The sequence below is a fragment of the Bubalus kerabau genome, chromosome 8 (assembly GCF_029407905.1).
Source record: "Bubalus kerabau isolate K-KA32 ecotype Philippines breed swamp buffalo chromosome 8, PCC_UOA_SB_1v2, whole genome shotgun sequence".
NCBI classification, from domain to species: Eukaryota; Metazoa; Chordata; class Mammalia; order Artiodactyla; family Bovidae; genus Bubalus; species Bubalus kerabau.
The window spans coordinates 41,060,454-41,088,265 of record NC_073631.1 but is presented as its reverse complement, the minus strand read 5'-3'; the positions used below and the strand labels follow the sequence as shown (position 1 = coordinate 41,088,265).

Below are 27,812 nucleotides of genomic sequence, written 5' to 3'. Positions count from 1 at the left end.
TACTAGAAATATATTATCAAATGAGAACATCTAGGGCCTATTTCACAGAACCAAAACCTCATATGTCAATAGGCCACTAACATTATTTCTCTGCACGCAAGAATGCAAGGTCACTGACCTTATATATTTATTTGTGGGCCCTTCAATCAAACCAAGAAAGGAATCTGAGACCATATCACACTTAAGTACAAGTGGGGATAGCACAGAGTTTAAAAAAAGGAGGAAAACATCAAATTTTACCACTTTTGCTATCAGAAAGATTATTAGAGAGATACTAAAATGTGGGGGCTGGAGGTGAGAACTCTTCAGAAGCATCCTTACCAGCAGTGGAATACTTGGGTACCAAGAAACTTCTCATTTATGCTCAACAGACACGTGAATGCAAGCGCATGACAACTAAGACCAACTTGTTCAGAAATGACTGGGCGGTGAGTAATTATAGAAAGGGCTAAAGCCAGGAATTCTTCCTTACAAGATACTGGTGGAGGCAAAAAGGAACTCAAGTCACCTGACTCCACTAAATTCTCTTGCTTCTAGTCAAATTATATTTTCCAGTGCTTTTTTTGTGCCATACTTCATATGAATTAGCATTCTTAATTCTCACAACAACCTTATGAAGTTTTAGCAATGAAAGAGTTAACTTGTTCAAATGGTAGAGCTGATCTCTGAACCCACACTATTGGCCACGCAAGCAAATTCCAGGAGGGAATTAAGCCCTAATATTCAAAAGCATCCATTGTTAACTTCACCCTATACCTTTGGAATGGTCACTAAATAAACACAATCATTGTCTGTTCTGTGGTTCAGATGAGGAAACCTGGTTAGGAAGGCTACAACCACACCACAAATGATCACTTTCTAGAATTCAGAAGTACTTAATAGTCACCTCAAAAAACACAGCTTCAATGGCACTCAGCATAGAACCAACATCTAATATTTATAAACTATGTATATATGTGTGTTTACACACATTTATAGTTTATATATACAGTTGATGCATTTCTTTGTGAAGATTAAAATGCAATACAGAAAAATACAGAAGAAACATAAAAATGAAATTGAAGAAACATAAAAATGAAATTGAAAAACAGACTCTGAGCAACCTTCTGAACTCAGGTTTTAGATCCTTGTGTTTATTATAAAAGCAGAAAATCCCAAGAGCCAATCTACATCACTTATAGGAAGAAAAAAAAAAAAACAGAGGTGTAGGACCAAATCCAAAGTTTGCAACCTTCAAATCGCCCCTCTGTCAGGATCATTTACACCCAGGGTCTCAGCTGGCTTTTACACACCACACAGACAGGTTGCATCACCTCTGATAATTTAAGGAGATAAATGACCTCATCTAATTATCATGCATGGTTTGCTCTGTGATGAGTTACCATTCCCCTATGTTTATTTATTACCATCAAGTATTACTATAAATTTTAAACAATTACTCACTAGCAGATCTTAACATCATGGATCAACCCCCTGGGAACTGAGCTACACAGGCACAATAAAATTTCATCTCATGAAAATTAATTCTGATTTCTACATTTACATCGACAGGAAAATCAGGTGTTTTGAGCGACAACCAGGCATTCTACATGTTTAATTTAGAGCAATCTGCACACCCCTCATTGTGCCCATCCTCCTGAGGCTTCACATGGCCCATTTGTTTATCTCTCCTAACATTTTCACAGATGCAAATTTAAGTCAATTCTAATGTAATGTAATGGCAAAGAAGGGTTGGTATTTTTAAAGTGACAGACATCATAAGAATTTTACACATTCCTTTCTGTAGCAAATGTCAAAATGACTGCCATAAGAAGGCAGGTTCCTGGCATGGAACACTTACTGTTTCAATGGTTATCCTCAAGTCGTGCTCATTTGTCCTTGGTATTAAAACAGTTTCATCTAAAATATGTCTTCCCTCCATAAATCGATCAAAAACGTGCAGCAGAAATTTAAGTGTTTTATTTCTACCAAAATGGGAAAAGTATTTGTGAAAGGCTAGGCTCCATTTATATTGTAAAGTGAAGGGGTGGGGTTCAATGAGTTTAACTAATCATCAGTTGGATGAGTCAGATGAAAAAAATTGGCCTTTTTCAGTATGCTCTTGGCAGATTTTTTTTTTCTGACTTCTATGTTGGTTGCTAAAAATGCAACTGGTCTCAATTTTACTATTCTGTGCTTGTTCAGTTTTCAGGGTTGTCTGGAATCATTTCTATAAACATCATAGACAGACTGCTTTATTCACTTTCAAATATTCTGTCTTGAAGCTGATAACTCCCATCTTTGACAATGAGAGGTTATCAGGGGCAAAATTATGACGTTTAAAAATAGACTCAACCTCCTGTGGCACAGAACTCATACAACAGGTGCTGGCTGAAATGCCAAGATGAAGCACATCAAATCCCTTGCGGTCCTGCTTTCTTTCGGTCCCTTTTAAGATATAGGTTGTGTCCTGAACCTAGAGACAAAACACTTCCCTCACTGGAATCCACTGCATCTCTTCTCATTTCCTCTTTATCATTTAAGGCTACACAACTTGTAAGAAGAGACATTTTTAAGGCCAGCTAAGCATCCTTTTCTCATTCATTTTAGTTTTTTCTGTTGGCCCGAATGATGTATTAGTGCAATAATCTAACTCACTAACCCTTAGGCATCGATTCATGACCTCTTGAAGGCACAAAAAATAATATGTGGTACAAATAATAAAGCCTGGCTCTAAAATGGTCCTTCAAGGTTCCCAACGCATCCTCTCATGTGATCCCCATAATGGAATACCGTGATTCAAGATTAGCTTAATATTACCCTTGATCTGCAGATAGAGGAACTGGACTTACTGTTAATTCTGCCCTACTTTACACTGACTCCTTTTCCCCCTTGGCCTCCTTGCTAGAATATGCAGCCAGCCACAACTTGAACAGGTAAGATAATGGATGCAAAGACATCCAGGGTACTATCAGGGAAAGGCAGCAAAGTATAGCAGGTAAGCATAGGACTCTAAAATCAAGCTGCTTGGGGTCAAACTTGATTCCTAAAAAAAAACTCATAAAACTCCTTCATACTCAAAACTTAACATTCCTCACCTATAAAATAGAGATAATACTTATTTTAGGGAAGTGACTTAAAGGTTAGATGGATTAAAAAATAAGCCGAGTATTAATTCACAGTGCCTGGCATTCGAAAGCTCAAAAATTAAATTATAGAAAGCAATATCACAATAACTGAAAGATAGCTGTTGAGTAATTATTAGTGTCCAGACATTCTGCAGGTAGAGACATCAAAATTAGTTCCCGCAAACTGTGACTACCTATGGAAGAGAAAAAAGAGTAAAGTCACAAAATGGCAATAAATATGCACCCTGATTCTCCTCTTCTCTTGTTAGAGACCACAAGGGTAGTTTCTTCACACTGCCATGGGACCAATGAGATCAAGACTGATTCTTAGATCTGCCAGCATTTGTGATCCTAACCATTCATTCAGTCATCTGGGAAATTCAGAAAACTGCTGAGATAGCAGTTGCCAGTGATTTTCAGACCTTCAAGAGACCTGAGATGCCTCTGTATGAGTTGACTAGGGACATGCTCTGCTGGAATATTCTGTCAGTGGTTTGCTGTTATCAAATGCACTTTTTTTTTTTAAACAATCTTGTTTCAATTCAAATTTCTGCCCTCTGCTAAAGAATGGACATGGGGTTGGGAGGTGCAGGGAAGCACAGGCAGAGCAGGGCTGTAAACCAGCTGTAAACTGTTCCTATCTGCCAAAAAATCTGTAAGTGAATAATGCTAAACTGCCCCAAACAAGAACTATTTGTTTTTTTTTGTTTGTTTGTTTCCTCTTCCTTGATATTTCTGAAACATCTTTCTATCGTAAGCATATACACTTATTAAAACCAATGACATTTTGCAAAACTACATGGATCTTCAGGATGATAATCTCTACTTTAAAAAGAAAAAGAAACAAACATTGCTGGGTCTAAAGGAAACACAGTGACATACTAGAGTCTTGTTACTACCAAAAAAAGATAAACTCTGGCCTGTATATCTCAAAATGTGAACATTACTAATGTCCATTTATTACATTTCTGAATGTCATGTCTTCTTGAGAATGGAATACATAATTTGGAACAATCCTCCAAAAACATCTCCAGTATATTAAAAGTGCATCTATCCTATATTCCAACCATCTGTTTTAATTCTCAGGGCTGTTTCATATTTCAAAAGTTACTTTGTAAGACATTGTTTTTAGTCTTGATCCCTTTCTCACCTGCCTTGGTCAGAACATTCACCCATCAATCATGGCCTCTCTCATCCCTTTCATCTCTCTGCCATTTGGTTTCTCTGATATGCTTAAATTTCCCTCTGGTAACACTTATTTAGTTGTCTCTACAACCTGTCCCTCCCAGCAGATGCCTTTTTATAAGAACTGCCTCTTCCTCTATCCATGGTACTAGCAATTGGCCTGTTGCAATGCAATACCTCCTAACGAGATTTGACCAGGATGGGAGAAGTGACCCAAGCTCAGGCAATCAAAACCTTTTTAAATCCCATCTCCAAAAAAAAAAAAAATCCCATTTCCTGATCTCAAATTAATGGGCTATTGATGACTATCTGACTCATATTCAGATTACCAACACATCTTCTTTAGCAGGCTATGTTTTGGACTTCGATTCTACTCTCAAGCTGGTTCAAAGTTTCAATGGGAAAAAAATGTAAATCCTTACAGCCATTCAACAAAGTGAGCTCCAGGAAGCAGATAAAGCCTTAGCAAGGAAAGGGATGAGTAAGGAGTCAAAGAAAACCAGAGGCTAGAACAACAGATGATCTTGATAACAGCTCCACCCCTTTCTGCAACTGGGGGCATATTCCTCCTACTGATTCCCATAACTGAGCATCCAGTTTCACGACCGTTGAAAAATATTTCTCTTTTTGGTTCAAGATAGTCCTGTAGTTTTCTACTACCTGCAATCCCAAGTAACCTATTATAACTCCTAGTCTTTAAGCAAAACAAAAGAAAGCCAAATCCCTTCCATCTTCCTCTAAAGTTGCTCTCTCTCTCCCTTTCCTCACATTGCCAAGTTCCTTGAAAGAATCTGCATTTGCTGCCTTCATATTCTCATTCTTCACAGCTTCCCTGGTGGCTCAGACGGTAAAGAGTCTGCCTGCAATGTGGGAGACCCAGGTTCAATCCCTGGGTCAGGAAGATCCCCTGAAGAAAAAACAGGCAACCCACTCCAGTATTCTTGCCTGGGAAATCCAATGGACAGAGGAGCCTTGCCTGGGAAATCCCACGGACAAAGGAGCCTAGAGGGCTACAGTCCATGGGGTCACAGAGTCAGACATGACTGAGCAACTACCACACACACAGCAACTCTTCAAGGCACGGAAGCCATGCTTGCACCCAAAACATGCTACTGAAATTGCTGTCATGTCAGCAAAGGTCTGGTGACTTCCTTAAAGAGCCCATTGTCGACCTCTCTGCAAAATGAAACTGTAGATCAAGATTCATCTTTTGAAACTCACAGTGCCTATCATAAAAGATACTAAATAGATATTTTCTAAGTAAATGGAAGGATCCATTTTCAAAGATATTCATTTTGCCTCCAAATCCCCTTCAGATAGGTATTTCTAACAGCTTAATAGTCATCTATAGAGATGCCTCAATGTCAAAAACCCAACAGCAAGCATGTTACCTCACTCACCACCAACTTGCTATTCTTTCTGCATTACCTTTTAAAGAGCTTGGAGGACTTCCCTGCTGGTCCAGTGGTTAAGAATCCCAGGGACATAAGTTCAATCCCTGGTCCAGGAAGATTCCCACATGCCATGGGGCAAGTAAGCCCAAGCGCCACAACTACTGAGCCCACCCTCTAGAACCCACGCACCACAACTACTGAAGCCTGTGTGCCCTAGAGCCCATGCTCTAAGACCAAAGCCCATGCGCTGCAACAAAGAGTAGCCCCACTCACCACACCTAGAGAGTGCCCACGGACAGCAACGAAGACTCAGCACAGTCAAAAGTAAATAAAATTTAGAAATAAAGACCTTAGAGCCATCTCTAACACTACTCTCTTCCCGATTCCCCCAACCCCATAACCAACAGCACCTGAATATGCACCTCTAAATTACGTTTCATCCCTGCTCTGCCTTCCCACTGCCACTATTCTCCTTGTCTTTCGGCATCTCTCGCTCTAGGATGGTCTACTAACTGCTCCCATTGTCCCTTTAAATAATGGTCCTCTTTAATCCATCTTCCACATACTATGATTTAAAACCCAATGACTTTTATTTTTAATTACAAAGTCTCAGGATGAAAACCAAATTTGTTTGAGAAAACAGAGCTGGGCTACCACACTGCCCAACTCCCCTCCGGGTCATGTGAGAAGATAATTCTGATGCAAAAATTGTATAACCTAGCCTCAGACTGATGGTTCAGCCTCAACCTGTCTTCACGCCCAGCAGTCCCATGCCTGACGTGAAACAACCCATGGGTACTCTTTCACCACGCTGTGTGTTTTTCCCTGGTCATGCTCTGTTAGATTCCACTGCTTCACAGGCAGCCTGGAGTTGGGAATGTCTTCCTTGGGTATGCTCTTCCTCAATTTGGACTCCCAGCATGTAACTCAGAGAAGTACATAATTTGCTCTGGATAACAGTAACTGCATTAATTGTTGAATTAAATTACATTTGATGTTAAAAATCTGTGAAGTTGTTAAAAGAGACAGCATAAATCAAAATTATTCTTTAAAAATAAGATGTACTGTGTATCAGAGCTCTAAATAGTCTTCAGTGTACTACCTAGAAGCCTATAACCTTCAAGATATTTCATTTCTTATAATCTAACGGAAGAAATTTACTAAGATAATTTTCTTGATTATTAGTATTTAAGCTTTTGATACAGTATTACACCAATATGTCTTATTCAATGAATCCCATTTTCCCAAGGTTCTATTAAAAAAAAAAAAGGAATGTCTATTTGCTTCTATTGTTTTAATCTAGACAATTTTATTGTCTTTGGTTTCTCAGGTGAATTTCCAATATATGAATATTTAGGTCAGTAAAATCAAATATGTGAGGTAAACAGCATTTCCAGGATAACCAAGCTCACATGGAAAATGGGGGTGGGGGGAGAAAATAAAAGCAAAATAAAATAATCAACTGCCACCTTAGCATCTTTAATGTAATTTCACACCTCATATTTCTGAGGGCTCCTTTGTCTGCCTCCACTTAAATACATACCATTCCTCACAGCATATTCACCACAACACCTTTTGATTACTTTTTTAAAACAGATTTTTTTCCCAGTATACTTAAGTGCATTTATTTTTCTGAGCCATTCCTCCTTTGACCCTCAAAATAAAACATTATTAATGTCTGACAATCCTTTTATATAGCCTGACAGTATGTACCTTAGCCAGAGAACAATCTCGTCAGCTCTTCTCACTCTTTCCCCAATTATTCCCAGAGTATATAGGCAAATGTCAAAAGCAACAACAGTCCAAACCATCTGACAATTCTGATGAAAGTACTTATAATGTATCACAGATTTATCTATGCATCGAAACCTCTAAACAATATCCCTACAGAGAGAAAAATCTAGTAGTAAAAGGAAGTCCCCTGCAACAGAGTGAAAATTGAAGTCTGAAGGACCCAAAATTGAGGTCTGGTTACAGGTAACCTGATGGAAAACAAATCAAAAACTTTTTTCTCCAATTGATTTGACATTACATACAAATAAAAATCAAGTATGACTAATACTAATTGTGTGTGGGGGGGTGGTAAGGAAGAGAGAAAGAAGAATTGGCAAGTAATTATCTAAACAAAAGAATACAGGAATTGTTTTTCATAATTTGCCAGGAGACTACTGCAATGAAATTTTAAGTACTCAGGGAAAAGAACTTCAGATAAACAGATTATTCCCAAATCTGAATCATTTAAAATGGGCAACACCACTATTTTCCATTGCTATCATTTCTAGCTTAAGTTGTTCTTCCATTTATGATATAGAATTTAAAATGTATCCTAATTTTTTTAAATCCAACAGAAGCATATGGTTAAAAAAAATCAGCAGAAGCAAATGTTAAAATAACATTGAGCCAGAAATATCCCACATTCATATTCAAAGAGACCTTTAAATATTGCTTCATATATAACAGCCTGATTCTGTATTATTGAAATTAACGGTAAAAGTGTGCCAGTTTGTTGAGGCCACAATGTCAATCTTTTCCTTAAGATCTTGTTAGAATCTATGCAAATGGCAAATTTTAAAGGAGCAATGGAATTCAATTACCACAAATTATATAAAGCCTATAAGAAAGAAAAGTTTAGGTTTTACGAACAAAATTTTAAAACCTGTGCATATTTATCCTTCAACCCTAAAACATGGTGCACCAAATGTTTAATTCTTAAAAATTTCAAGTATCCTATATCTAAATGGTAGAAATAAAATTGCTTAGCATGCAAAGACCTTTTAATAAGCACTCAACAGTTCAAGTGCAATAGTCTCTTCCTCCTTTTGTTTTATCTAAAAGACAGGAAGCCTATCTTCAAAACCACACTTCTTTTGTCACTCAATTGTGTTAATAACTTGTCTAACAGGACCTGAACATTTTGAATAGTTCATCTGATTCTCTTCATGAAATATTTTTAAATGCTGCTGTTATAAAAATATTCTGAATGAGATTACTCCCTATGAACAGTTGTGGACTGGCAGGGAGCTTTCAGCATACACCTTTGTTAATAAACTTATCTTACTGAGGTTCTACTCTAACAAGCCACTTGAAGAATTAAGAAAAAAACGGATGTGTATACACACATATAGAGATAATAGATACATAAAGATATAGAGACATAAAATACTATGTATTAAATACAATATTAAAATAAGACAAACTATACAAATTATATAATGATGCAATGCTAATGTATTTTAAACCCTCAAAAAAAAAAAAAGGTGGTAAATACAGTATTTTTCACAAAGTGCTACCATTTTATCTCAATTGACACCAAAGTCAATCATTTTTTTTTTCCTTAAACTCTGTAAACAGTAATGACACAGTAATTTCCAAGTTTTGTGCACACAGAAGAAAACAAACCATGTGTAAGCTGCATGGTTGACTATCTCGGGGCCGTTTCAAGTTTATTGGAAAGCCACCATATGAAAGCCTAGGGAACAGTTGTAGTACAATGCATAAATAGTCCAGGAAAAGAAAGACTGGCTGACACAGTACAGTGCCTGAAACATACCATATGCCTTAAGTAAACGTGCAATAGATGTCATAGAATAGAGATCAGTTACGCATTACCAGCAACTTACATGCTTTTTGAAATACTATGACAGACAGTTCTTTTATTACAAATGATGGAAGCTGTCACCTGAATAGCAATGAAATGTTACTTTTTAGAAATACTTAAACAAATTCTGATTTTTTCCCCCAAACTTTCATCCAAATATGCTCATGTGAGGGTTGATTATGTTCACACATGAAATACACTGAATGAAATCAATAAACTGGACAATTGCCTAAAATATTTCAATTTAACCACTTAAATCTCCACTTTAAGGTTCTAAATAGCTTGACGACACACATTAGGTACAAGATATGAATTCAGAAGAACAGATTACTTTCTTGGATATTTGCATCAGTACTGAAAACTAACAAGAAATTTCTGTGTATGTGTTGTATATAGTGATACTTCAGAGAACACATTAATTAAATAATACAGTTTGTTATGGGCATAATTTCTGTATTAATTTTAAAATTTCTAAATGCATTATTTCTTATGAATACATACTTCTAAATATAAACAGTAAATCTGAATACATAATTTGCATGTGTTATTTATGTTTCTGCAAAACCTTACAACGTATCAATGTAGGAGAAACATTGGAAAGTTGTCTACACAGCAAGATTCCTTTGAAGGAAGAGAATGGTAAAATTTTACCTATTTTCACAACAAACAATTTGCTATAGTCTCTGATTATATATTTCTTTTTTAAATTAAAATTGGTGAAAGCCAAAGAAAAATAATAAAGGCACATTTTATTTCCTTTTATAAACCATAATAAGCTTAGATTTTTGTACCTTTCCAAATGTTTAGACTATATTCATTTCAACCTGTCTAATGTATATTCAAATGCCAATCCAAACAACTACACATATACCCACTAAAATTTAATATGTTACAACTCATCTGGAAAAATGTATCTATTGTTGCATACTTTAAAGATACACCTGTGGAAAAATATGTGATGAAACTGATGAGAACAAAGATCTGAGAAAGGGATTTATTAATGTTCATTGTTTTTAGGTTTTGCTTTACAATCTAATCTATTAGATCATATTTTATCATAAGGTACATTTTGTTCTATATATAGTATGCAAATTAAAATTGCTAAGCCCAAATAAGAATAATTATATCACTTCTAATACATGAAAGAGATATCCATTCCAATGAAAATATTTATTTTTAATAGCCTTTAAATATAAATTTGTCTCATAATACATAAAAAATTTATAAACTAAGTACTTAAACCCCAAGGTACTATTCTTTTATGAGATGCTATATTTCCTATAGATCCTGTAACTCTTACCAATATATTTATCCCATTATATAGTTTAAATATATTAAAAATCCCCATATGCCAATGGGCTCTCAGCCAATTATTATGGACATACTGGCATTTTGATATGATGAGATAAAAGTTTAAAATGAATAGTAGTTATAACTATGTTTCTTTTTAAAAAATTGGATTTGTAAATAGATTCTAAAATTAGAACTGACAAATTCAAATTAACATTACAATACTGGCTACCATACATAATACTCTTGAGTTTTAAAATAGAAGTGTTTTCACATATGAGCCAAATTATTTCTAGAACGAGAACTCCCTTTTAGAAAACTACATTTTAAACTATCAATATAACATGTGCATACTGTAACATGAAAATTATGTATTTTCCATTTATATACAAACCAATATGCATGAGGTGGCTGCAACCATATGGCATATTTATGTTTTACACCTTACTTAAACAATCATTTCCAAAAGAAAAACCTAAACTAGCAAAAGAACTGTATCAAAATTCCTCCCTTTGTCCGGAAAAAAAAAAAGCTATTTTAGTGTTAACTCTTAGAACAATTTAATCACGAATTCAGAATATGCTATATGAGAATGTATGTTAAACCAGAGAAAATTAAAGAAAATATTTAGAATGATATTTATGTTTTTATAATAATATTTAAGCCCTTATTGTAAAAATTGTAAAAAACAAAACAAAAAACTTTGTATTACTAATTCTAATTCAGATCCCACTCCAATGAGTGCATAATGAATTTTATACTGTTAGTGGCATATTCTTCCTCTTCTGATAAAAAAATTTATTATATTACCTTTTTCTGGAAAAACTAGAATGATCAAGAAAACCAAAAGAATTTACTAATGAAAAATGTGTATAGACAAGCACAATAATTGTCTTTAGTGATGCTATAATCTTTGTACTGAGTTTTTAATGAACTTGGAATTTTTCCCAAAGATTTGAGATTTATCCTGATAAATACGCCATATGAACTCTTTTTGCAAGAAAAGCAAATGGCACTGCATCATCATATAATTAATGCTACATTTTGTAAATTTCATAAAGTTTACTCAGAAACCTAACATGAAGTACATCTTCCTCAGAAGATAAGGAGAAATGACTGACTTTTCAAATTAATAATTAAAGATGCAGAAGCTTTATAAAAATAGTATTTCCTACAAGAGACTGATATATACAAAATCTTTGAGGTCTTTTTTTTTTTTTTTTTTTTACAAAATAATTAGTTTCAAATTATTTAAAAATATCTCAAATTTTCATTGTTAGAAAATAAATTTAAAATCCTTTGAAAGAAAAGAAATTGTGGCTTTCTAATTTCTATTTTTGCCAACTATTCACTTTTCTTTCTTATCTTTAGTGAATTTCTGACCATGAAAATTTAGCTATCTTAATTTTGGGAAAACACTTACTGCAGATGTCCTTCTTACAACAAGAATTTTTTACATTAATATTTTACCATGGTCTGTTCAGGAATAAAAGATTGTATTTTGTTGTATCTTTAAAAGTCATAGTTTTCCCCTATGGTGTGATGATGCATTCCCTCCAAATGATAGAAATATTGATAAACTGCCAGTTAAAAATAACACTTTAAAAATCTGTAAACTGAACACACTGACTCCTTTTTAAAGCGCCACTTCTTTGATACAAAACGCAAGCGACTCACTTCAGTTTTCAATTTATAGGCCAAGCTACAAAAAGACTTAAAAAAGAATAAAAGTGTAATTTCTTAATGAGTGAATAATATTGAAACATCTTTAGTGTAATTCTTACTCTTTTCACGTTTCAAAATATCCGCTTGGAATATACTGCCAATTAAAGGAAGATCTACAGATGGCATTTACCCTTTTGCTTCATAACAAAAAGGATCTGTTATTATTTTTATGGAAGATTATCTAAAAAATAACATGACTGTAAATCATGACAAAAATATTAGACACTCCCCTTCTCCGGGTTAGAATGTGCATCCTTCGGGTTCTTGCACTGACACCTAATGCAATAAATACTTTAAGCTGAGTCTTAAATAATAACTGCAGGGTTTCAACTAGTGAAGCTTTAAGGTCAGTATCCACCAAAAACTCCAGTTTTCAGCACTCTGCCAACAAAGGACAGCAAATAATTCCCAACAGCAAAAATACCGGGAAGGCTACCTTGGGCTTTGTTTTTGTTATGTAAAATGCATTAAAGTGACTCATCCACTTACCATTACCTACTCTTACAAGCTTTAAAGTAGCTTCAACAACCAAAATAAATGCTTTCCCAGAATGCCTAATAGGCTATTCAGCACATTTAAAAATATGTATATATTTTTATGTGCCACTGACTTTGATTCCTTTCTCCAACACGAGAGAATTATTATTTTTCACTCCCTTCCTGCCGTATGACTATACACTACCTTCAAACACTCTATTTCCAGAACAGCAGCGAGGTTTTCTTAAGCTATTTTAGAAATGTTAAAAATAAGAGAAAAATTGCAGGAGACTCTGGAAAACGCTCAGTCCCTTCCCCCCAAGGAATAGAGGGTTCTATTCATTCTAACAACAGGAACCGCGTGTCTGCCGACACTGTTTCAAATAGAGGATGAGGGAGGTTGGATGGCAGGGTGTCAATTCCTGCGAGCCCCTGGGGGTGGACAGCACCTCTGCTGCGAGGGCCAAGCACTCATATCAGAAAGGCTGTCAAGTGCGCCCAGTAATTTGGGACCTAAACGAGTTTGGATACCACAGCAATTAGCATCTCAGAGGCCAAGTACGGGAGAAGACCATGCTACCCAGGCCAGCCTGCAGTTACTTGTTTGCAAAATGCCCTACCCAAACACAACTTTTTACTGGAGTCGGTTTGATGAGAGCGGGTATGTGGCTGGAAACTTTTTCCCACAGTGCAGCTAAACTCTTTTAAGTCCAAGGAATCCTTTTAGAGATGGGCTGAGGTGCCGGCAAGTCGTCAGCAGACCTTTCCTGGGACAGCCCGGCCCCGCCGAGGCTCCCGAGACGCCGGTTCCGTGCGCATTCCGGCGATGAGCCACGCGTACCTCCCGCTCGGCCTCTCCAGATCTGAGCCCGGCTCGCTCCCCACCCCCACGGGCAGAAAAGCCCCCTCAACTCGGGAACGGAGCCCCCGTCCTACTTCCACGGCACCCCTTGGCCCGCACTCTCCGCCCTGCTGGCCCGGCCCGAGCACTTACGTGACGGCCGAAGGGAACGGCTCCTCCGACGAGGGGCCGATCAACAAAGATTGGAAAAGTGTCAGAGTCAAGGCCAGCAGGCAGCCAGCAGCCATCTTCGCGATCGAAGATCAATCTGGCTTCCCTCCGGAGCCGGGGGAAGGACCGGTGCTGGAAACCGCGGGAGGAGAAGGAGCAAGGTCCGCCCGGACTACAGGCGTCTGCGGGCTGGCGCGGCCGAGGCTGTGGCTGGGGCGCGGGCTGGCGTGGGGGTGCCGCAGGGGCTAAGCCCGGCGCGGGGGAAGGGGCGGCGGGCGGACCCACTAGCGCGCGTCGGCAGCTCCGCGCCGCAGCTGCCTCGCCTCAGCCGCCATCAAGGGCGACTTTGGAAACAGACCTGGGCGAGCCCGCCGGCGCTGGCGCGCTCTCGCTCCCTCTCGGTTTCCTCCCTGATTTATTCCCCCGATTGCCGTGGAGAAGGCGGGGGGCGGAGGCGGGGGCGGAGAAGGGGTGACGGCACTGGGGAGGGTGGGGGTGGCTGCAGGAATGGGGGAATGGCAGGCGGAGAGACTTGTGGCAGAGAGAGAGGCTTCGTCTGGCTTCTCCGGGCAAGTCAGAGGGAGGTGGCTGGGGGTGGACAGCGGGAGGGCTGGGCGTCAGAGCAGTCGGGCGGAGACGAGCGGGAGCGGCCCTCCATACAAGGCAGAAAGGAACTCCCAAAGTCGGCGCCGGCTTGCTCCAGCCACCCGGCGTGCAGAACGAGAGCGGGGCGGGCCCCGCGGAGCTCCCAGGGGACCGCTAGCCGCTGGGTGGGTATCCACAGGCAGCAGGGGCTCCGGGCCAGCACTTGGCTCGCGTCTTCGGGGGTTATTTTTCCCAGGCAGGCAGTGTTCCCCCGGCCCTTCTCCCAGGCGCAGAATCCACTGCCTGCCTGAGAATCGTGGGGCAGTGATTTGACAACGAGTGTAGGAGGGGTTTATATTTGCATTTTAAAGCACCACTTTTGACTCCCTACCAGGTGGCACTATTTATTTGCCCTGGAGTGCCAGAGGCTAGAGCCTCCGGCGTGGCTGAGTGCCAACTGTGGCAGCGCCGCCCGACGCCCAGGTACCTCTCACCTGGCAAGACAGAGCAAGGCAAGACAGACCTGGCAAGGTCCGGGGTGAGGACAATTAGAGAAGGACCCAATGCTGTAAAATCTTCCTACTCTGGCCATGTGTTAGGTAGGACCGAGGGGTGGAAGGACAAATACTATACCCGAGGAGCACTGTGCCGCGAGAAAAGCATTGTACTACTTCCAAAAGTCCCCCAAATGCCCTGGTCTGGCCTGTGGTCTGCCCTGCCCTGACAAGGTTGCTGCAAAACGAGTTCACTTGGTCCGGATGAAGGCATGAAAAGGGTAAGCAGAAACAGGTGGCAGTTTGCGAAACGCGCCTAAAATATGGAGGAGGAATTGAGGGAGAGAGCTAGGGAATAGCACTGCGGTACAGACTAGTTTCACCTGCATCCGCAGGCAGGCGTGCCCAGGCCTTCTATTAGAAAAAACAGGTGGGTCTTGCGTAGGCCTCTCGGACCACATAGGCTTCCTTCAGGAAGGAGCTGGTGCACCAGATAAAAAGGTTTCCCTGAACACCTTAAATTATTAAGCCCCCTCTAGTAGTGTATTAGAGCACTTTGACACCATTTCTGATTGGGGGGGAAAAAAAAAATTACCATCCTGCATAAGCCTAAAAGTTGTCATTATGGGAGGCCTGGGATTTTTAATTAGCCCTTCTCTAGTTTCTTGAGATTATGAAAACAGAAAGATCCTTATTAATTCGGAATTGATTTGCCATCTCTCTAAAGGCAATCTGCTCACACAGAAGACTATTAATACTTAATAGCAACATTTTAAAATGTGATGTGATTTTATGATTCTTGACCCAGTGATGTTTCCTCCTCCTAACCTCTCGTGTGTGTGTGTGTGTGTGTGTGTGCGCGTGCACGCCTTGTTTTCTTTAATTCTTTACATATATATCTTGCTCTCTGTTTCTTTCCTCTTATTCTGAGTGACCTCACAAGAGGCACCCCACCGTGACTTGACTTAGTTTGTTTTATGCTAAACCAAGAGAATGGCAGCAGGAGGGAGCAAATGAGCGATACAGTGGGATGTGATGGAGTAGGATTGAGAACTCAGCTCACAAAGATAGTTTATATAACCATAGATAGCTTTCCACTCCAAAATTAGATAACAAAATAGTAAAGTCCATCTTTTTTTTTTTTCCAATTTTTAATGATTAAAAAGCAAATTTTCTTCCCCAGCATGGGGATTAAGAATGGCAGAATCAGATGCCCATTACTGTCTACATGATATGTTGGTATAATAGCCACACTGCAGAAAAATATTTTAATAAATTCTGAAATAATTATTTCAATAATGACTTCAGACTTCCTACTAAGGTACGCCATTTCCAATTTTATATCTTTAAGAGAAAGAGCTTAAGGAATAAAAGAATGTAATAAACTTCTCGAGAAGGTAGTCAGCCTTCATTATTAACTTCGTTGGCCTTTGAGCCAAATCTCAATTCCTTTGGATCACTCTGATGAAACACTGTGCTCTCTCATTTCTGAAACTGTTGAAGAAAGATATTACATCTACAGTTCTTTCTGATGGAGTTGATTGTCAACTGTAAGCCGAAATCATTGCTTAATCCTCGGTTGTGTTAATTGCTTTTTATCAACCTAAACCTTTTTAATGATGATATTCAAAATGTGGCTTTTGTTTCTTTTGTATGAAAACTAAACCAAGACCATTTTCACAATACAGCATTATGCGTCAATTGATTAACCATAGCATTCTATAATGTACAGTTTCTGTCCAGTTCTGTTATTTTGGAAAATTTCATGAAGATTAGATCATAGCCTATCAATTTTAATAAAATTTTGCTAAGTCACCAAAATTTGCCATTCAAGAGAAAATGTTTATATACCATAAGGATTGATGATAAAACTTGAATTATGGGCTTTAAGTGAGCAAGATATAAGAAACCAGTATCTACTATTCATTTAGGAGGAAATATTCTAAAAAGAAAGTAAAGATTAATGAAAAGTTAGATGTCTGTATTTAATCATTCCTTTAATAAACTTTAAAGATTTCATGCACAGCACTTTTACTCATATTTATAATCTGTCACTTTTAGCTAACCATCAATTGCTATAATATGTAAATGTTTAATTTGTTCATATAATTTCATTTTTATTAAGAATGAACAAAAAACAATATGAATAGAACAGCCATAAAATGTTCCCTCTTTCTGCCTTTTTGTTTTAGGTTATACTATGTGTATTGCTAGCATAAAATTCTATTTCTGTTGGATGTTCCCATATTTTTCTATGTATGTATGAGCATGCTTTCTATTATTTATTTTTCAGTAAGTCAAATCTAATTTCTTCAACACTTGAGATTAAGAAAAGGACAAAGAAATTCTAAAAATGGCCTCTCCTCCCCTCACTTTCCCCCCTCTCATGTACAAACACTAGAAAGGAAAATAATCCTCCTTAGTTAGAAAAGTTTTAAATGAAATGATGAATTTTTAGTTTTTTGTCATATCTCTAGAAAACTAAGGCAAAAATTGTGACAAAAGACCTTCTTTTTTTATATGCAAATAGAGTAAAAGACCTGGTTCTAAGATCAATATATGTGGAAGAATCACATCAGAAATACTTGTGATTTGAGGTCCTGTCACGCTGCCTGGCACAGATGTGTGCTGAGGAAAGCAAAGTTAAAGACAAATGGAAAGAAAGCTTCCGCTATTTGTGTCCTTGGGGAATGTTTTCAGGAGATGGGAATAGGAAAGAAAGCAACTCGGAAGCATCAATTCCCAGGAGAATGGTTAAGCGCTTGTGTAGTGGTTTTTAAGTCAGCGTTCACATTCAGTACTTTCAAACTGAAGCAGCACATGAAGGCCTTGATACAAAGCAACGTGGAACAGACGCTGTCTTAGATGAACAGGTATGGTCAAATACTTGCTAAAATCAAGACAAATATTTAGAAGACATTTTTTCTTGGCCTAAATAATACACCTGTTGACAGATAACCACATTAAGCTTTTGAGGAAATACCTTTTCTAAAATGGACACAAAGTAACAGTTAAAAGTATTTATTGGAAGTTTATCATTTCCCCACAGGAGTCTCTTGCTGGCAAATTTATGCTAACTTAAGTATGTAGAAAAATAAGCTGTTGCATTTAAAACATCATTGTATCTTCAACAAGCAATAGGTTTAGGCCATTCTATTTTTCAGTCTCTACTAATCATAGAATTTTTCATTCATTTTTGTTTTATTTTTGCTCTTCCTCTTCCTCCACCATTAAACTCAAACACATCTCAGAAAAAGTCAGCATCTACAGTATGACTTTCCATTAAAAAAAACAAAACTCAGACTCCAGAATCTAGATTTCATAGTAAGATCCTTCGCCATAAATAGAGGTGGAGTTTGTTGTTTGAACTATAATTTATAACACAAAGTATATAGAATCCATTTACTTAGACCTACAGAGACAAAAGAATGTAGACAATTCAGTTATTTATCTAAGTATTCACTAACAACAAAAACACAATGTGAAGTGGTTAATAATAAGTAGATAGTAACATTTGAAATAATCAAAGCTAATAACTCTTGATGCTCTTTTTTTGTTTTGTTTTTTAATTTCATGGATGTAGCCTTCCATGAGAAAGAAAGGAAAATCATTTTTTATATTATTTTTCTGACACTAGATTTTTAAATATGCTTTATATAATAAAACACCATTATAACCCAGCATATTTCTATGAACATATGGATATGTTAGGGATCAGATTCACTTTGTGTACACATAATTAATTAGATTAGTATCCACAGAAGCACCACAAAAGGGTGTTGCTAGGAATTTCTCCTGCTGAAATGAGCATGGGATAGAAAGTAAAAGATCAATCATTTGACTTTGGAGCCACATATTTTAGATTTAGGTTATTAAAATGCCAACTGTTAGTACAAAGAAGATAAACTTAAGAGTTAAAATCAGTACAAAGAAGATAAACTTAAGAGTTAAAATCCCATATTCCATTGACAAACAACAATGATATGATGTCTTTTTTACTCCCTTATTGCAAATGGGAGATATAAACTTCTAATTTGGGTATCAGGAAACATTGGAAAATCAATAGAGCAAACATTTTTATATAATAACAGTATTTTCTTCAAGATATATAAGGTGGTGGGATATAATAGGGTTTATGGTAATTTGGGGAAGAAATACTGTAATGCCTAATAGACTGAACGATATTGTCATATGCTATCAAACGTTCTATTGTTTTTTCATAATTAAATCAGTAATATTTCAACATTTTATACCTCTAAAACTAAGAACAATATTAAAGGTAGCTTGCACTGTGCACAACCGGAATTTATATAAATTGATTTTTCTTTCTTTCAAATTCCTTAAATTTTATTCTAAGGTAACTTGTTCTTAAAGAATATGGTACTCTCAGAATGTCCATAACCAGCTAGAAGAAGAGAACTGATTTCATAAATTTGCCAACCTGGGTGATGATAGTCCAATGTAAAATGATAAACTAAATTCTGAGTTTTAAGCTGAGCCTATTTATTACCTAGACATTACTGCCAGTCTTTCTGTTACACAGAGATCAATCTATCTTTTGCCAGAATCTCATTCATTTTATGGATATAATTAATGCTGTCAGAATACATGCAGATTAATTTTTTGTAAGTTAAATGCATAACTTTAAAATATCAAATGAATAACTTCAAAATAAAGATCTTTGTTTTTATAATATTTTAATAACATTTCATAATCTAGCTGCCATTGATAGTGAAATATGTATGTCATTCATGTGAGTAGTAGTCATTTGTATTAAAAACAAGCATGTTTTGGTTGAGAGGACTATGTAGATTCACTCATCTCTATATCTTTCTCTGTTAGTATCTAAAAATTCTTTATATTCAAGACCTGATGGTTTTCAAAAGATTATGAGAGTACTTTTGGATTTCCTACTTATTGGACTGATTATGCATTTCCTTTAAATTTCTTTTTTTTTCCCTCAAAATGTGTACGATGTTTCCCTTTCAACTACAACAAAATACTTATCAAAGATGAACCCTCATCATAAACTTAGTTACAACTTGGTGACAAAACTTCAATTGAAGCCTTAACAAAAGGCCATGATTCACCCCTGTTCAGGAACAGAACTTTCTGCTATTCTTTCCCCTTTTCTTCCCCAAGTCAACCAACCACCCCCACTCCGCCCCTTCTCCACCCCTTCTTTTGATCTTTTTTTCTTCCCCCACATACAATAGTTGACTGTCTTTAACACAATACCACAAGAGGGACTTTGTTTTTTTTTTCAGTAACAAGAAGGAGAAAAGTGGGAAAAAAATCAAGGGATGCAAAGAAAAATTATCCAGGGAAGAGAAAAATGGATGCATGAAGAAGAGTAATGTGAAAGGAAGAATGGGTTTATTCCTGTAACACAGATGAACACAATGCAAAGAAGAAAGAAGTAGAGCAGAGACAGAAACATAAAGGCCAAAACTGAGAATGAAACTTGTAGCATTCATGACACAAAAGAGTAGGGCAAATCACTGATTTCAATATTTAATCATCTAAAATTGTTATTGCTAAACAAATATGATACAAATTGATATGATACAAATATGATACAAATTGATATGATACAAATATGATACAAATCTTCATGAATGTACAAAAATATGAAAAAAAAATTAATTCTTTTTCTATTTGTTTTTTTCTTTTTCTACTTTAAAAGTAGCCAGGTTATGGACTTCCCTGGTAGTCCAGTGGTTAAGAATCGCATACCAATAGAACCTGTGCTCTGCAACAAGAGAAACTACTGCAATGAGCAGCCCAACTGGAGAGTAGCCCCTGCTCACCACAACCAGAGAAAACCTGGGGAAGGCAATGAAGACTCAGCACAGCCCAAAATTAATTAAGTTAAAAATTATCTCAATAAATCAGTGGTTTTCAAGGGTCAATTTAGGTAGGCAAATATGACTGGAAAAAAAAATAGATACTGGAAATATATGATAAGGTCTTTATTTCCCCCAATTTTTGTTCTTTTTAATAGCTTTACTGATAATTAAAAAATCATATAATTCACCATTTAAAGGATATGGTCCCCCCCCCCAAAAAAAAAAAAAAAAACCAGAAATACAGATCAATGGAACAGAATAGAAAACTAAGAGACAAACCCACGTAACCTATGGTCACCTAATCTATGAAAAAGGAGGCAAGAATATATAATGGAGAAAAGATAGTCTCTTCAATAAGTGGTGCAGGGATAACTGGACAGCTACATGTAAAAGAATAAAATCAGAACACTCCCTAACACCATACACAAAATAAACTCAAAATGGATTAAAGACCTACGTGTAAAACCGGATACTATAAAACTCCTAGAGGAAAACATAGGACGAACACTCTGACAGAAATCACAGCGAGATCTTTTTGATCCACTTCCTAGAGTAATGTAAATAAACAAATGGGCCTAGTTTAAAACTTTTGCACAGCAAAGAAAACTATAAATGAGACAAAAAGACAACCCTCAGAATTGGAGACAATATTTGCAAATGAAGCAACTGACAAGGGATCGATCTCCAAAATATACAAACAGATCATGAAACTCAGTATCAAAAAAAATAAATCAAAAAATGGGCAGAAGACCTAAAATAGGCATTTGCCCAAAGAAGACATACAGATGGCCAAGAGGCACATGAAAAAGATCCTCAACATCTCTAATTATTAGAGAAATGCAAATCAAAACTATAATGAGGTATCATCTCACTCCAGTCAGAATGGCCGTCATCAAAAAAATCTACAAACAATAAATGCTGAAGAGGGTGTGGAGAAAAGGATACTCTCCTACACTGTTGGTGGGATTGTAAATTAGTACAGTCACAATGGAGAACAGTATGGAGATTCCTTAAAAAAACTAAAAGCAAATCACCAAGCAGTCCCACTCCTGGGCACATATACTCTAAGAAAACTATCATTCAAAAAAATGCATGCATCCCATTGTTAGCACTATTTACAATAGCCAGGACATGGAAGTAACCTAAATGTCCATCAAGGATGGATAAAGATATGGAATATTAGCAATAAAAAGGAATGATATTGGGTCATTTGTAGAGATGTGGATGGACGTAGTGTCTGTAATACAGAATGAAGTAAATCAGAAAGACAAAAACAAATATAGAATATTAATGAATATATGTGGAATCTAGAGAAAATGGTACAGATGAACCTATTTTCAGAGCAGAACTAGAGATGCAGATGTAAATAATGAACTGTGGACACAGTGAGGGGAGAGGGAAGAGGGGAGTGGAATGAATTGGGAGACTGGGACTGACATCTGTGCACTGCCATTTGTAAAACAGATAGCAGTGGAAAACTGCTATGTAGTATAGGGAGCTCAGCTCGGTGTTCTGTGGTGACCTTAGATGGGTGGAATGGGGGCATAGGGTGGGAAGGAGGTCCAAGAGGGAGGGGATATATGTATACATACAGCTGATTTACTTTGTTGTACAGCAGAAGCTAACACAACATTGTAAAGCAACTATACCCCAATTTAAAAAATAAATTAAAAATAAAGAGTATGGTCCAATGGCTTTTAGTTTTGTAAAAAGGTTTTCACTATCATTTCTATTTTTTAAAATATCAGTTATTACATATTTAAACTAAGAGTATTTTATGAGATCTGCAAGTATTAGCTATGTAGACATGTAGCATATGTTAATCAAAGTAATATTAATGTTAAATTTTAACAACCTGATACTTATACAAATTACTGATGACTAGGGTATCGCCAAATATAGAACCTTAGCCTATATCCTTCACATAGTCCACCTCAAGCAACTAATCACTATAAAAGTTTCTATTTAAATTTAAATGATAAAAATAATCACTTTGAGCTCACTCTGATAGAGTCATAAAAACAAATTATAGTTCAGATTGGCATATGCACCTACTTCTTCATTTCTATCATTTAAGTATATACTGCTGCTGCTGCTGCATCACTTCAGTCGTGTCCAACTCTGTGCGACCCCATAGACGGCAGCCCACCAGGCTCCCCCGTCCCTGGGATTCTCCAGGCAAGAACACTGGAGTGGGTTGCCATTTCCTTCTCCAATGCATGAAAGTGAAAAGTGAAAGTGAAGTCGCTCAGTCGTGTCCAACTCCTAGCGACCCCATGGTCTGCAGCCCACCAGGCTCCTCCGTCCATGGGATTTTCTAGGCAAAAGTACTGGAGTGGGGTGCCATTGCCTTCTCTGAAGTATATACTGTACAGTTCATTTTGTATTACCATGTTTACATTGAGACTAGTATTTATGATACTGAAGGATATGAGGCTGTAAATGGCATTTGCATTCATCAGATACATCAGCTCTGCTTCTACATTGAATCTCAGGCTAGAGCTATTTATTGCTTTATGTACTGTTTTTCCATAAACAGCAATACCTCAGTAGGACACCAGGACATCTTCATAGTACTGATTTTTGAGCCTTTCAATGGAGATGAGAAAGGCAGAAACATTTTATAGAGATGAAACAATCTCACCCTGATCAAGTAAATAAGAAGCTTTAAAAACTGAATATGAAAATACCAGAAAAAAAGATCAATAAAATTCATAACTAAATGCATTTTATTTTGATAATTTCTATGAGATCCTCAACTCTACCATATGTGGAGGATTTGTCATTTTATTATGCAATAAAATAGTAACACTTACTGAATCGAGTGCTTTCTCTTAGAAGTTTTGTTAAAAACTTAAGTAAATGGCAAAACCACTATAATATTGTAATTAGCCTCCAATTAAAATAAATTAATTAATTTTTAAAAAACTTAAGTAAAAATACTTTCTAAACACCATTATAGTAATAGTAATCTGAAAATATAGTCAATCTCCAACTTATAAATATGTTTCAAACAATTATATCAGTGTTTTGAAACCCAGGTTGCATTTTCTCATAGAGAGATGTGAATTTTAGTTAGCAACATGAGCATGTATTTAAATTCCCACTTAGCTTCAAATGCTGTGTATAGAATTACCATTTCTAGTCACAAAGTCTAACAGACCTCAAACACAGTTAAATTAATAACCTTGGAAGTACATATTGATTAATGTGGATTTATTTTCATCACTTAATCTCATTAACAGCATTAAGAGTAATTTACCCCCACTCACTACAACTAGAGAAAGCCCATGTGCAGCAACGAAGACCCAGTGCAGCCAAAAATAAAGAGTAATTTATTGTATCCCATTAAGAAAAAAAGCCATGTCTTCCCTTTCACACATGTAGCGTATATACATGAGTACATAAAGAACATAGTATATTGTTTGATGTAAACTAGAAACTTAGATGTGTCTTTATTAATTTGTTCATATTTTATTCTTTCAGTCAGTCATCTATTCATCATTAAGAACTTGCTAAGAGCTATATATTCTAATAGGAATCATAAGTTTCATAAATTTATATATGTTTCTACTCACCATCCAGAAATTGAGTGAAATGTGTGTGTGTAGGTGATACATACATTAGATGAGATATCCACTTATTTTCTAACCTTAAGGCAAGGTACATCATGCCCTTTGGTACTAAAAACAAAGTTTTAGGACTTGAAACTTATATCCAGAATACCAGGTCAAAAACCATTGTAAATTACACTACAGATGGGCAAGAGCTTTGGAAAAGGTTAAGCTTAGAGTTACCATATGCCCAGCAACTCAACTTCCAGGTATTAAAGAGATGAAAACTTGTGTCTGCAGAAAAACATGTACCTGAAATGTTCAGAGCAGCAATATTTATAATAGCCAAAAAGCAGAAACAAGCCAAATGTCAATCAACTGAAAGATACATAAAATGTGGTATACCCATTCAATGAAATATTATTTGGCAATAAAAACTACTGAAGTACTGATCATACTAAACATGGATAAACACTGAAAATATATTAAGTGAGAGAAGCCAGTCACAAAAGGCTAAATAATGTAATTCTATGTATTAATACATGACATGCCTAAAATAAGCAAATCCATAGTGGAAGTTCATTACTGTCACTTCAGACTACAGTAGGTTGTTGGGTGAAATGGGGAGTGACTGCAAATTGATATGGGGTTTCTTTTGGAGTGATGAAATGTTCTAAGATTTAGAACATTTGATTGTGTAGAACATTTGATTGATTGTGGTTATGGCAGCCGACTTTGTAAATATACTAAAAACCACTGAATAGTACATTTTACATGGGTAAATGGCATATCAACTTTACCTGAATTACAGCTCATATATACTATATAATCTATGTGTGTGTGTATGTGTATTTACTACATTACAAGTTTTATACAAAATACTGCCTTTAGTTAAGTACCTGGACTGTGAAAGACACTCTATGCCTATATTATGAAAGAAGCAAAACAGAAGGTAAATGAACCAAAAGTATTACATGCAAGAAAAACTAATCAAAATTTGGTGTTCTGTATATTTAACGTAAATCTGGCATAACTGAAATTTCTTCTAAATATCCTCCTAAGAGCCAAGATCAATTCCTGGGAGGTGTGAATTCATAGAGAAGAGTATTTATCCCTCCTAAGCAATTTCAAAGGACATATTCAGCCCATAATCACTTTCCTGAGATAGAGGCTGGACTGAGATGTTACGGAGAAAAAAAATCCTAATGACAGGAGAAAGCTATAGTGGTAACACTGAAGGTACTGTACCAGTCACACAAATCAGTGGTTCTCAAATTTGATTAGGCATCATAAACACCTGGAAGACCTGTTAAAGCATAAATAGTTCCAAGCCCTGAATTTTTGATTCCATAGACCAGAATGGGGCCTGAGAATCTCCATGTCTAACAAATTCTCAAGTGATAGTGATCGTGCACATCAGGGAAATTCTGCTGCTTACTCATAAATTAAATGTTTGTAAGCGGGAAGTGATGTGAGGTGAGTCGGGGACAAGTAGAGAAAGGGGATAACATACTGAATACAAATTCTGCAAGTTGATAAACCAACTCAGAGCAAAGTTGCGAACACTGGTGGATTATCTTGGTACCTGGTGAAAGGGATGATTCAGTAAGGGAGTTTTACTACCAGATGATACCCTTAATACCAATTCCTGAGCTAAATTGCCATCAGATCTCCTGCTTCCTTTCATGTTTCAAATTAACTGATATTGGCATGCCCCTATAATAGCTATAGCAACATGTGAGGCCAAGTTGGAAGGTCACCCTTCAGTATGAGAGTTGGAATATGTCAAAGACCTCACTCTTCCCCAAACATATACCCTCAACATCACCTCCCTCCCCTACTTAGCTTAAAACACTGTTATCAAATTTATTACATTAGGTTTATTAAGAAGTATATTCAAATGCACAAGCTATTAGGGTGGAAATACCACTCCCATTGAGAGGTAACAAATACTCGTTTGTTCTTATCAAAAATTGTTTTATCAGCTGAACTAGTTATCACCTTGAAAGGAGATTTCCAGGCTCTATGAGAAATTATTTTTGTTTTGGTAAAGAAAGTCAGTACAGATTTAAATCACTGTAACCATTTCACTCTGAAATGAAATGATTAAGATTTTTATTTAATTTACCATGAAAATAAGTTTGTAAAAACAATAATCAACAAGAAACATTATTAACAAAGAGTGCTTTAAACATAGTCTTATTATTAGCTGTTTCTCAAATCTACTTTATGTGACCCTAAAGGACAATTTCACTCTTTTTAATAAGACCTAGAGCCTCATATCGGAGAAGACAATGGTACCCCACTCCAGTACTCTTGCCTGGAAAATCCCATGGACGGAGGAGCCTGGAAGGCTGCAGTCCATGGGGTCCCTGAGGGTCAGACACAACCAAGCGACTTCACTTTCACTTTTCACTTTCCTGCATTGGAGAGGCAATGGCAACCCACTCCAGTGTTCTTGCCTGGAGAATCCCAGGGACGGTGGAGCCTGGTAGGTTGCCGTCTATGGGGTCGCACAGAGTCGGACACGACTGAAGTGACTTAGCAACAGCAGCAGCAGAGCCTCATATAGGTCACAGAATCCTTTCAGAGAGCAAAAACTAAAAACAAAATCCTTATTGAATTAAAAAAAAAAAGGAACTGTCCTTAATGCCTTGGGCAGAAAAGTAATCTGGATGCTCCAAAGAAAATATGGTTATGAAATTTAAAGGATTTGATAGAGAAAGTACAGAACTGTAATCCAGTCTTCCTCTTCCTTCAGTTCCCCAGGTTTTCCAAAGAAATGTGTATCATCTGGAGATAGATGTTTGCTCCCTACTTGTATTATGTCAATATGAATAAACAGGTAGGCACACTAATATGGAGACTGGCACTGGTAAATACATGGATTGGGTTACTGTAAGATTTGGAAGTTTAAATTGGATTTTGTGACTTTTGAAAACCATCTGCAAAACCAAAATATATATATGTTTTAATTTATAAGAAATACAGCACTGTTATTGTAACTATTTGATTATTCACTATTACATTTACTATGCATTATGTGACTCAGCAAGGTAATTCTGGGGTTTAAATTAAACTATAAGTAACATTATTAAAGTATCTTGATATCATAAAAAAAAATTGAGCCCCTGAAATGTTAGGGCTACTTTAGCTGTAGTTTATAAAACTGAATAGGTTAATTCTTACTATGATATACTCAACATTTCCAAATGCTATCACCTATGAAATTGGTTCTGCTTACTTCTTTTATATAAAACAATAATACTGTTGTTAATAATAATACACACACACACACATATATACATGTTTTCCTTTAATACAAAATTTTTCACAGAATGTTGGAGTTGATATGATAGGATCATATTCATATATATCTTAATATAACTAAGACCCTTAAAAATATAAATTGGGGATCATGCTAGATTCTATCAATGTATTTTATCTAATTCTTACTTTTAAAGGAATATTCAACAGAACAGGCATTTTTGTACCTAAATAATCACATATTTGGCATTCATTAAAATAGTCACAGAACTAATT

At 36.6% G+C, this 27,812-nt stretch overlaps 1 protein-coding gene across 7 annotated transcripts in view; it reads right to left on the bottom strand.

Moving 5' to 3' along the window:
* CACNA2D1 (calcium voltage-gated channel auxiliary subunit alpha2delta 1) overlaps nt 1–14,266 on the bottom strand; it is a 533,324-nt gene extending 519,058 nt beyond the window's left edge. For 3 of the 7 annotated variants that reach the window (XM_055590113.1, XM_055590111.1, XM_055590110.1), the window contains exon 1: nt 13,770–14,266. In XM_055590113.1, coding sequence (XP_055446088.1) covers nt 13,770–13,864 — 95 coding nt within the window. In that variant the 5' untranslated portion in view covers nt 13,865–14,266. The remainder of the gene's footprint in view (nt 1–13,769) is intronic. The other 4 variants (XM_055590112.1, XM_055590114.1, XM_055590108.1 and 1 more) reach the window with 3 other exon arrangements.
* Nucleotides 14,267–27,812: the final 13,546 nt, after the last annotated feature.